The 12,597-nt window shown below is 43.7% G+C and overlaps 1 protein-coding gene across 1 annotated transcript in view; it reads left to right on the top strand.

The window, feature by feature from the left end:
• The window catches only part of itpkb (inositol-trisphosphate 3-kinase B), a 32,885-nt gene extending 27,432 nt beyond the window's left edge, over nt 1-5,453 (top strand). Inside the window, exon 8 of the mRNA XM_010882614.3 lies at nt 2,498-5,453. Within this exon, the coding sequence (XP_010880916.2) occupies nt 2,498-2,743 (246 nt within the window). The 3' untranslated portion in view covers nt 2,744-5,453. The remainder of the gene's footprint in view (nt 1-2,497) is intronic.
• The last annotated feature ends 7,144 nt before the right edge of the window (nt 5,454-12,597 follow it).

The raw sequence follows: 12,597 nt of genomic DNA, 5'->3' as shown, positions 1-12,597 counted from the left end.
CCCCACTAGAATAACATAGAACACCAGATGTTGTCTACTAATACAGACACCCTTTTTCTGTCTCCTTGACCACTCTGCAGATCTCTGATTCGATTGGGGAAGTTCATAGCTGATTATAAAAGAGCTTATGGGTACCCAGAGAACAATATGGCACGGAATCCCTGTCCGACTGTACCTCCCCAGAAATGAACATTGCCTAACCAAATTGGCAGGGCCCTTTGCAGGACTCCCGGTCACATTCATTACGCGATGACCAAGATTGGAACCTGGGTCACAGCGACGCAGCTGTACTTCAATGCAATGCTTTGGATCAATGTAGTGTGTCACATGGGAGCCCTGACAATGGCTTTTCATAGACAATCATTTTAGGAAAAAATTGGGATTATGTGGATTAACCTTTGGTTTGAAGGAGGACCTCTGTGTTTTGGCAAATGTGATCTTTATTCAAGGCGCAATTATGTGACAATATATTGCCTTTAAATAAAGGCAATATTACCTTGTAATTATTGGGATGCCAAAAAAAGGCACCTTTTTGAGGAAAACGTTACGGTAACACACTTTATTTGGACAGTGAGTCTGATGATGCTTTAAAGACTATCTACTGACTATCAATAACATTTAAATTAACTATCTACTAACACTAACCTTAAACCTCACCCTATAACCTTAACCCATTCCCTAACCCTTACACTAACCTTTATTCTAAACTTAACTCTTATCTTAACCTCAGCTGGCAGAGGTGAGGATCTGTAGCGCAGATATACACCTACAGTTACACAGTTGAACATTTTCACTATCCAAATGTAGTGTAACCTAACTTATTAAACCTAGAAATCCCATGATTTTATGTTTAAATATTTAATCAATATTATTTGTTTAATGGGTCATGTTTAATACTAAATGTACTGTTTACATACAGTTGTGAAATACAGCAGAATCTCGGTTTACGATTCCAGTGATAGGTGGGGTGTTTGAAGAATATTGATTTAATGGGCAGTTATTTATGCAAATAAGGCATAACATGATCATATATGACAATGCTGCATTACTTGCTCTTATTGAATTTGCCAGGACAATGTTGCAGATGGCAGATTTATTTTGTCCAAATGTATAAGCTATACCGTCCACTAATAATTATAATAAATTATTAAGCTTCTGCAGCTTTTTTCAGAGAATCTTAAGACTCTTCTAGAGTAGAAAACGAACAAGGAGTATATCATGACAGATCACCCAGATGAGGCCAGGTTTCTGAATGCTCCCCCCTGCAAAGATGACAGGGTCAGGTCACGGCTTAAGAGTGGAGAGGTGCTCAGAGGAGGGTCGGTTATGGTGATGGAATCTGCTGATGACCTTATATAGTGCAGGTCGGGGAGACGGCCTGACTGTTACAGCGTCGCTAGGGGCAACCCAATGAGTGCTTATCACCTTCCAGCTTATGAGTTCTCTAACATTTTGTGGCCAGGGAATTATTTTGTGATAGCAGATCATCAGGCACCATAATTCAAAAACCTCCCTGAGTGAGATCAAAATAGGCGTACTTAGAATTTGGCTGTGTATGTCTAAATGAACCAAGTTTTAGCTCATTGCTTGCAATTCTCCGTGTTTAGTCACAATGGAGAGAGATAAAACTTCAGTTTTTAAAATAGTAAGAAATATTACGTTAAAAAAAATTATAATTTGCTGAGTACCATGGTGTAGCTTTGAAGCATTGGCACGAGACATGCGCTGGGAGAACAAAGGGGGTTTATTAAAATTAACTAAGACATAAAACAGAAACTAAACCACAAGACAAAACATAACAAGGCTACATTTGGGGTGAAGACAAAACAAAGACCGACAAGATACAGGAACGGAAGAACTTAAATAGGGACAGCGATCAGGGACAAGGGCAATAAACAACAAACATGTGTCTGTTCTACGGGTCACTAGGCATCAATCTACATCATCTGTTTCATTTTTCAGTTTGAGAATCCACATCCTAGACTTGCCGGTTGCTGGTGTGTTGTGGATGATGATGGCCGTCAACAACTTTGTACTGGGTTTCGTGTTAAACTCCTGTGTTGGGACCTTATTAAAAATGAATGTAGACCTCAATCATTCCGAATCAATAGCTTAACGGTTGAATGGTTTCTGTTTTAAACCTGTCCCTTACCTGGTAGCTTAGACACGCCACCACATGGCCAAATGACATAAAGCCTGGAATAATTAAATTGTCTAGCCAAGTCGTGTTTTTGTTGCTGAATCTTTGGAATGCGGAGTTGTTTTGTTTCCCTGTTAGGATACATGGAAACAAAACAATTACCATTCTGCTACCATACTCACAACTCTCCTTGAGACCTCTATTCTAGACTTTTGTTAGCTGTGAAATAAGTATTATTTCAGCTAAATGTTTCATCCTATTGGTTTGCTGTAAATTCATTCATTTTGTACACCTTCCTACCAGAGGTATTTAGCGTTTTGAGGACTAAGGTGGATCCCTTTCCTTCTCTCCTTCCAGGTGATTGGCAGCTCTCTGCTTTTCGTACATGACAAGCGGGAGCAGGCAAAAGTTTGGATGATAGACTTTGGGAAGACCACGCCTCTGCCAGAGGGGCAGGTCCTGAGCCACCGGGCTACCTGGGAGGAGGGCAACCGCGAGGACGGCTACCTGTACGGCCTGGACCACCTCATAGACATTCTCACCCACATGGTGGTGACCCCAGAACCAGACTCTCAGCAGCACCAGGACCTTGCACTACAGTGACACCTCTGGTGTCCCCCCCAAAAAACACCCCATCCGCTGGCCGCGGAAAACAAACTCTAGCCATGCCGGTGGAATGTCTTCACTGTTCTGTGTAAACTTGTAGATTGTGTACATACTGCTGTACAGGGTGTTTTTGTTCAGATGAGACCGTCGTTTGAGTTAGGTGAACTGAGGTTGGATTGAGTTAGGTTTACTTTAGTTTTCTTCTCTGCAGTTTGTCACGCGACAACCGTTCTTAAGATTTTCGTAGGTTTTGTTTGTGCGGTTTTTTTCTCCAAAATTCTTTTAGTGTTAGCATTGTGGGGACACTTTCATAAATGTATCAAATTTCACTTCTATGGTGCTTGGCCTTGTGGTAAAAGCAAGACTGTTGGAATAGTTGAATTAAGCAAAGTGCCATTACTTGCGTTAAACAATTTAACATTTACAGAAAATGTCAACGGTCAATGTGATCTTTTTTAGCTGGCAGGATTGTCAGAATCCATTTGTTCTGTTGAATTTCTGAAACCCCAATTTTCTATGTACAACACTTAGTCAAATAGTGTACTTGAGACTGTGTGATGTGCCTATAGTAATTCCAGTGCCTTCATAATGGAAGTATTGAAGGTGGCATAAGTAGATTGCATCTGGTATGCACTTCAAACCTATTTTATTAGGGCTAATGTTGACATTCCTGTAATCCAAACCCTTGACGTGTCAATGTCAGTTCATTCACTATGTACATTCCTGCCTCTTAACATAGAGAGAATGAGTTAGATTGCTATATTCCTCAGCATTTCAGAACACCTAATAAGTTACCTTATCAGGTGATTCCCTTAGTCAGAGGTGGCATCACCTGTTATACTCTGCCATAAAGATACATTGGCTGGTCTAGGATTATGCAGCCATCATAATCATTGCTCATAGTGTAAACTACACCCCATCGTGTTTCTCTATGATCCTGTTCTTGAGAGGAGTTTGTTATTGTGTAGCAGTATCGCTGTTGATTGTTGTTTGCATGTCTATTTGACATTCAAATCTACCACTCCTGTCTGCTACCCAAACATCCTGAGGTAGCAAACAAAAATGATGCGCTAATGTCTGTCTATTGTCCGTCATTGTAGGTCTACAGGCGGAGAACCAGACTGAGAGAGGCCTTTTACAGGTCATCACTGTCATCCCTGTATGTTTGGATTCCATTAGCACTGAGTCATGTTTTGGTGGCAGTCAAATACACTTCAGATGTGAACCATAGAAAGAGCGATTTCTATGGACGTTTTTTTAGGGAAGCAGTAACAATAATAGAAAAAGGTTGTACACTTCAGGGTTTAAAAAAACAAAACTTCCCCTTCAATAGCCATATTATATTGTCAGAAATAGTGACTCAGTACTAATCATTTTAAGTTGCTTTCTCACTTAATGTGAGGAACTGAGAGGGGAGTGGTGTGTTTGGCATGAAACGTATCCTAAAGAAACACCTAAGAAACAGCTCACTTCTCCAAGTCTGGTTGAAGCAGATGATTCTTGCAGGACCGAATGCCCAACAGGCCAAGGACACCATTTGACTGATACCCTGTGTGTCCTACCAAGTGCCTTTTTTGTCTTTCTTTGGAACATACTTTATGCATCAGGGATAACCATCCACCCGAACCGAAATGTGTCCTGTTTAAGTATGACTTGAATGTGATGTAAAGGAGTGTGGTAAACTGAGTATGACAATAGGTCTTTTACATTGGACCATGTAGCACAGAAATAAAGAGTAGAGCACCCCCCCCTGTTTAATAAATGTATTACACTGAGCGGCATCATAGAAGTGACATGGTTGTATTTTACAAAAGATTACTGTATGTTTACTTTGATTTTAGAATGTTGTGTTTATTCTCTAACTTTAATATCTTCGTCGTACCTTCCTGCTCTGTTGTTGTGCTTCTTGTTTTTTTGTGAAGTCTCTTAGAATTATATACCCATGACCATATTTATTTCTTTTTGACATTTGCACAAGAACACTAAATGTAGCTGCATGTGTTTTCTCTTTTTACAGTCCTGTTATTTTGTTAACTCCTTCATGTTGCAGACATTTATTAGGGCACTGTAACATAGGCTTGACCTACTGCTTCTTATAATGTGTAAATAATTCTCAAGGTTTTCGATGGTGAAGAAGACGTGTGTTCTGTGCATTCTGTCAGGTGTCCCTTCGTGCCTAAAATCTGTGAGACCTTTTCACATTTTCGGGCTGTTATTACGCTGGCCACAGAGCAGTTGGTTGAGGCTGAAATTGCCTTTGCAACGTTCCCTGTCATTCCTGGTCCATGTTAACACGATTCAGTACTTCCTCTCTTGTGCTGTGACACTGGGGATGTTCGGGCTGAGATACGTGTGTGTACTTTTAGATTCTTTTCAGGGTTGGGTTCAGTTCCAATTTAATTTGACATTCCAATTTAATTCTTCAATATGAATACTTTTTTGAAGTTGCGGTATTGTAAAAACATGTAATCTTTGGTACTGATTTAAAAAGGAATTCAGTGTTTATACATTTCTCAGATTTCAAACACCAACCCTGATTTTTTATTTGAGCAAAATGGAATTTACAGGAATAGGATCATTTAAAATAACTTAATGTGTATAGTCAAACCAAGCCCTGCGGCTATCACTTATGGATCCTGCCATTATGTCGATAAGCAAAATGATTCTTGGCTGTACAGTTTTACCATAGTAAATGGCTTTAATGCTATCACGTGTGAGACTCTTGTTTCAATCTACGACATCTTCTTTGTCATGGTTACAACACCACCACATGGGATACTTGTTAAGAACATTTCACACCTGGTTTTAATGATTCTTCTCATCACGTTATGAGAGGGTGACATATCGCATAGCAGTTAAAGCATCTGAGCAGTAACCCACATGTTGTTCAACTAAAATCCTTAACAAAGTGAAACGTGTAGTTCTTGAGCAAGACAGTGCATCCTAATAGGCAGAGTAAAGAGGGTCCTCTGAATGACTGAAATGTCAAATGTGTGAGATTAATCTTTCTCCCAGTTCTACCTGTCCTATTTTAATCTTTAAGAGCATTTATAGACATTAGGCCAGCCAGCTCTCACAGGCACAGAGAGATAAAGCCTAGATTATTATAGGAATCAGATCCAGTCTGTCTAAGGAGGTTCCAGAGAGGTATAACCCCCACATCTGTGCTTCTGTGCTAAATTAAGGGATTTATATGAAGGGTTGTTGATACTGGAACAGGATTTTGATCACAAAGTAAACTGTCACTCAAACTGCTCACATAACACGGGAGTGACAGGTGAGGAGCCACCAGCAGAAGGCAACATGACAACCATCAAGAAGAAAAGCCCTTGATAATAAGGCAGGTCATAATTGGCTATACATCGATCTAATACTTAAAGATAGTTAGCTTGGCAAGTAGAGGTACTTTTCATATAACTTATTAGTTTACCGTAGATTTCGGTCAGTCAGCATTTAGGATTCAAACTAGTTAGGTGCAATACAGTGACAGGTAGATTGTTTTATTGTAAATTATATTATAACAAACCTATGTTTTTAGGTTTGTTAGCTAATAGCTCACGTCCTGTTAACTATGTGCAAGGTTAGTTAGCTGGTCTTTTGATGATTTTTTTTCCTGTTGTGTTGTGTGCAGAATAAAAGACAGCATGAGCTTTAGTGCCATCTTGCCAATGTCTGCTGAATGTTTCCCTTGGCTAGGAGTAAGAACATGAAGGTTACATTAGCAGCTAACTAGCTAGTGTAGATAGCTGTATAGTTACATTAGTTTCATCTGAATATAAACCGTTTAATTGTAACAAGCTATGACTAGCTCGCATTGTCCATATAACATTATTTTTAAAAGTCTACGCGGGAACGCCACACATCAGATTAGCTAGCTACGTCTGTATCAGCACAATGATACAGAAATAGTCATGAATTTATTTTCCAAATGATTGTGAAATGTTGTGGCATATTATTAATTTCTACACAGCACAGGATAAGTACACAACAAAAGATATCTCTATACAACACAAGATATACCGGGGCTTGGAGATTCGTCCGTACATTTTTGTCAACAGTCCCATTACAAAACAGAATACTGAATAAACTAAATTTGAATATAAATAACCCGTTGTCCGCTGATATGTAAGTGCAACAAATGACAAAACAAAGACAAAAAAGTTATATTGATTAACATGAAAATGTGTGACTTGTGTGTGGCTGTCATTTTTTAATTTAAACTTACATTATTTCTCTATTATGCTTTTACACTCACCTAAAGGATTATTAGGAACACCCGTTCAATTTCTCCCATACCATACCATACCATCTTCTTCCGCTTATCCGGGGCCGGGTCGCGGGGGCAGCAGTCTAAGCAGGGATGCCCAGACTTCCCTCTCCCCAGACACTTCCTCTAGCTCTTCCGGGGGGACACCGAGGCGTTCCCAGGCCAGCCGGGAGACATAGTCCCTCCAGCGAGTCCTAGGTCTTCCCCGGGGTCTCCTCCCGGTGGGACGGGACCGGAACACCTTCCCAGGAAGGCGTTCCGGAGGCATCCGAAAAAGATGCCCAAGCCACCTCAGCTGACCCCTCTCGATGTGGAGGAGCAGGGGCTCTACTCTGAGCTCCTCCCGGGTGACCGAGCTTCTCACCCTATCTCTAAGGGATCGCCCGGCCACCCTGCGGAGAAAGCTCATTTCGGCCGCCTGTATCCGGGATCTTGTCCTTTCGGTCATGACCCAAAGCTCATGACCATAGGTGAGAGTAGGAACGTAGATTGACTGGTAAATCGAGAGCTTCGCCTTGCGGCTCAGCTCTTTCTTCACCACGACAGACCGATACATCGACTGCATTACTGCAGAAGCTGCACCGATCCGTCTGTCAATCTCCCGTTCCATCCTTCCCTCACTCGTGAACAAGACCCCTAGATACTTAAACTCCTCCACTTGAGGCAGGCACTCTCCACCAACCTGAAGCGGGCAAGCCACCCTTTTCCGACTGAGGACCATGGCCTCGGATTTGGAGGTACTGATTTTCATCCCCACCGCTTCACACTCGGCTGCAAACCGTCCCAGCGCATGCTGAAGGTCCTGGTTAGAAGGGGCCAACACGACAACATCATCTGCAAAAAGCAGAGACGAAATTGTGTGGTCCCCAAACCTGACACCCTCCGGCCCCTGGCTGCGCCTAGAAATTCTGTCCATAAAAATTACGAACAGAACCGGTGACAAAGGGCAGCCCTGCCGGAGTCCAACATGCACTGGGAACAAGTCTGACTTACTGCCGGCAATGCGGACCAAGCTCCTGCTTCGGTTGTACAGGGACCTGACAGCCCTTAGCAAAGGACCCAGGACCCCATATTCCCCAAGCACCCTCCACAAGATGCCGCGAGGGACACAGTCGAATGCCTTCTCCAAATCCACAAAACACATGTGGATTGGTTGGGCAAACTCCCATGAACCCTCCAACACCCCGTAGAGGGTATAGAGCTGGTCCAGTGTTCCACGGCCCGGACGAAAACCACACTGTTCCTCCTGAATCCGAGGTTCTACTATCGGCCGTATTCTCCTCTCCAGTACCCTGGCATAGACTTTCCCGGGGAGGCTGAGAAGTGTGATCCCCCTATAGTTGGAACACACCCTCCGGTCCCCCTTCTTAAAAAGAGGGACCACCACCCCGGTCTGCCATCCCAGAGGCACTGTCCCCGACCGCCACGCGATGTTGCACAGGCGTGTCAACCAAGACAGCCCCACAACATCCAGAGACTTGAGGTACTCAGGGCGAATCTCATCCACCCCCGGTGCCTTGCCACCGAGGAGTTTCTTGACCACCTCAGTGACTTCAGCCCGGGTGATGGACGAGTCCACCTCTGAGCCCTCATCCTCTGCTTCCTCAATGGAAGAAGTGACAGCGGGATTGAGGAGATCCTCGAAGTATTCCTTCCACCGCCCGACGACATCCTCAGTTGAGGTCAACAGCTGCCCACCTCTACTGTAAACAGCGTTGGTAGGGCACTGTTTCCCTCTCCTGAGGCGCCGGATGGTTTGCCAGAATCTCTTCGAGGCCAGCCGATAGTCCTTCTCCATGGCCTCACCGAACTCCTCCCAGGCCCGAGTTTTTGCCTCCACAACCACCCGGGCTGCAGCCCGCTTGGCCTGTCGGTACCCGTCAGCTGCGTCAGGAGTCCCACAAGCCAACCAGGCCTGATAGGACTCCTTCTTCAGCTTGACGGCATCCCTTACTTCCGGTGTCCACCACCGGGTTCGGGGATTGCCGCCTCGACAGGCACCGGAGACCTTACGGCCACAGCTCCGAGCGGCCGCTTCGACAATGGCGGTGGAGAACATGGTCCACTCGGACTCAATATCTCCAACCTCCCTCGGGATCCAGTCGAAGCTCTGCCGGAGGTGGGAGTTAAAGATCTCTCTGACAGGAGACTCGGCCAGACGTTCCCAGCAGACCCTTACAGTTCGCTTGGGCCTGCCGAGTCTGTCCAGCTTTCTCCCCCGCCATCGGATCCAACTCACCACCAGGTGGTGATCAGTTGACAGCTCCGCCCCTCTCTTCACCCGAGTGTCCAAGACATACGGCCGCAGGTCAGATGAGACGACAACAAAGTCGATCATCGACCTGCGGCCTAGGGTGTCCTGGTGCCACGTGCACTGATGGACACCCTTATGCTTGAACATGGTGTTCGTTATGGACAAACTGTGACTAGCACAGAAGTCCAATAACTGAACACCACTCGGGTTCAGATCAGGGGGGCCGTTCCTCCCAATCACGCCCCTCCAGGTGTCACTGTCGTTGCCCACGTGGGCGTTGAAGTCCCCCAGTAGAACAATAGAGTCCCCAGTCGGAGCACTTTCCAGCACCACTCCCAGAGACTCCAAGAAGGTCGGGTACTCTGCACTGCCGTTCGGCCCGTAGGCACAAACAACAGTGAGAGACCTATCCCCGACCCGTAGGCGCAGGGAAACGACCCTCTCGTTCACCGGGGTAAACTCCAACACATGGCGTTCAATTTCTCATTAATGCAATTATCTAATCAACCAATCACATGGCAGTTGCTTCAATGCATTTAGGGGTGTGGTCCTGGTCATGACAACTCCAAACTGAATGTCAGAATGGGAAAGAAAGGTGATTTAAGCAATTTTGAGCGTGGCATGGTTGTTGGTGCCAGACGGGCCGGTCTGAGTATTTCACAATCTGCTCAGTTACTAGGATTTTCACGCACAACCATTTCTAGGGTTTACAAAGAATGGTGTGAAAAGGGAAAAACATCCAGTATGCGGCAGTCCTGTGGGCAAAAATGCCTTGTTGATGCTAGAGGTCAGAGGAGAATGGGCCGACTGATTCAAGCTGATAGAAGAGCAACTTTGACAACCGAGGTATGCAGCAAAGCATTTGTGAAGCCACAACACGCACAACCTTGAGGCGGATGGGCTACAACAGCAGAAGACCCCACGGGTACCACTCATCTCTACTACAAATAGGAACAGTTGAAGACTGGAAGAATGTTGCCTGGTCTGATGAGTCTCGATTTCTGTTGAGACATTCAGATGGTAGAGTCAGAATTTGGCGTAAACAGAATGAGAACATGGATCCATCATGCCTTGTTACCACTGTGCAGGCTGGTGGTGGTGGTGTAATGGTGTGGGGGATGTTTTCTTGGCACACTTTATGCCCCTTAGTGCCAATTGGGCATTGTTTAAATGCCACCTTGTTGAATCAATGCCACGTAGAATTAAGGCAGCTCTGAAGGCGAAAGGGGGTCAAACACAGTATTAGTATGGTGTTCCTAATAATCCTTTAGGTGAGTGTAGATGCAAATGTCAAATACGTAAACAATTCGTTCTGTAAACTAAAGCCCCTTTCTTTAGTTTACAGTACATTTTGTGAAATGACCCCAAATCATGTTTTATTGTTTTTCCTATATTTTGTATAGAATCCCTTAGAAGTGTAGCGGACGGTGGGGAATGATGGTCTTACTGAGTTACTTGGGTGTTTCTAATCCTACACAGAAGAGGACTTCCATATTTAGTCATGCTTAGTGAGTGGCGATGCTTAAACCCATCACATATCCTCCCTCCCTTCCTCTATTCCCATTATTCCAAATGTCCTTCCTTCCCTCCTCTTCCCACCCTCACCAGGCGTAACACACTGTATCCAGCAGCTGGTGCGTGTAAAGGGTAACCCTTTTTAAATCAGATTGCCAAAGATGACTACAGATGACTGTAACAAAGCGAATCTCAGTCATGGGCTACGAAGACATATGAACTGCGATCCACTGAACTGGGTTTAAGATGTTTAAGGGAGACTGTACTTTTCTTAATATCATGAATTATTACAAAATAAAATAAAGTATTAATGTATATTTATTTTTTTGCTTATATATTTCCTGTCCGCACTCACACTTCCAACAGAAGACTAGCATGATTAAGCACAATCTGGTGATGCTGTCTTGTAATGTGTTCTGATGGCTCTCGGCCAGATGTGTGCTTTATGAATGTTTTTATGCCTGCTCTGGGGACTGAAAGAGGAGGTATGACCACCTCAGATTGACTGATGACAGGAGGCCATATTTAACTGAGCTGCTTCTGGGAATCAGCCCATATTTAGTGTGTGTGTGTGTGTCATTCGGGAGTGATGCACGCAGGGGACATGAGCAAGCATTAGTCGAGCCTTCCTCGCCAACCACGCATAAGTGTTGTTTATTTAGTGATGATGTCATTGAGAAACAGAGCAGCTGGTGGAGGAAAGAAGAGGTCTTGTTGAGCACTTGGAGCCCCTCTTCTGACCGAGACAAAGAAAACACGCAGCAATTAGGAAATGCATGACACACCCATTTCTTAGCTGGGCATGCTGGTCAAAAACGACACAAAAGGAGTTTGTTAGTAGAGTCCTTTAGATATCGGTATCACTTAGTCTAGGAGTTACAAATCTTTTTTTGGAAAGTTAGAAATTTCCAGGGGGGCTGGTAAAAAATGTGGGAGACCTCTCTGACAATTTGTAAAAACAATGTTAAAAAAGTAATTTGTATTGATATAAATGTTAACTGGTTGGACAACAGTTGTTGTAGCACATCCAATCGTTTTTTGTGAGAGAGATTAAAGAATCGGTAAAAAATGCAGAAAGTGGGAAACTCTAAAATGCAGCCTCTGGGTAGATATGTCTCATAAAATGAGATACATCATACAGGTTTTAAACAATTGCTTGTATGGTTAAATAGTTTTAAAATGCCGAATGACTCTGCATAGACTGTTAGAGCTCTTCCATGGTGGTTGGTGAACTTTTAACCTTCTGGCCAGTAGTCCGAGAGAAGCACTAACTGTTCCAAAACACCATGCGGAAGTGTATACAAGTGGTATTTGTGTTCATAATCATCCTTTGTGAGCACATTTTATGAGCCATTTACAGGATTGCTTATTGTTTCCCGTTATCTAACTTCAAATCACATTCTGTGATGCAGAAAATTAAAAGCCTGCTGAGAGGTTGGATGCGTAAGAGAGGTGCTTTGAGCATAACATTAGACATCTGTGTCAACCAGGAATGCGAGGCTCCTTGAGTCATCATCATAAAGGATAAGAAAACCAACTACTGCATACTTTGGCATAGTCTGTAAATCAGCGACAGTGCTAAAACAAGCAGTCTTCTAGTGCCCCCTAGTGAGCGGTAATGTCATGGTTGGGAGAATAACCCTAGGCTTATCTCCTCGGAATCCAATTCTTGCTGTCTGTATATAAGGTTAATAAAAAATAAATCTAAACAAATCACAATGGGGAACATTCTTATTAAAATGTTCGGATATCTTTTCTTTTAAAGGTTTATTTAAGAATCACCACGACCATTATAAAAGGCTTTATCCAATTGCC

Source organism: Esox lucius, chromosome 18, assembly GCF_011004845.1.
Source record: "Esox lucius isolate fEsoLuc1 chromosome 18, fEsoLuc1.pri, whole genome shotgun sequence".
NCBI classification, from domain to species: Eukaryota; Metazoa; Chordata; class Actinopteri; order Esociformes; family Esocidae; genus Esox; species Esox lucius.
The sequence above is the reverse complement of the archived record's forward strand: the minus strand, read 5'-3'. Positions and strand labels throughout refer to the sequence as shown.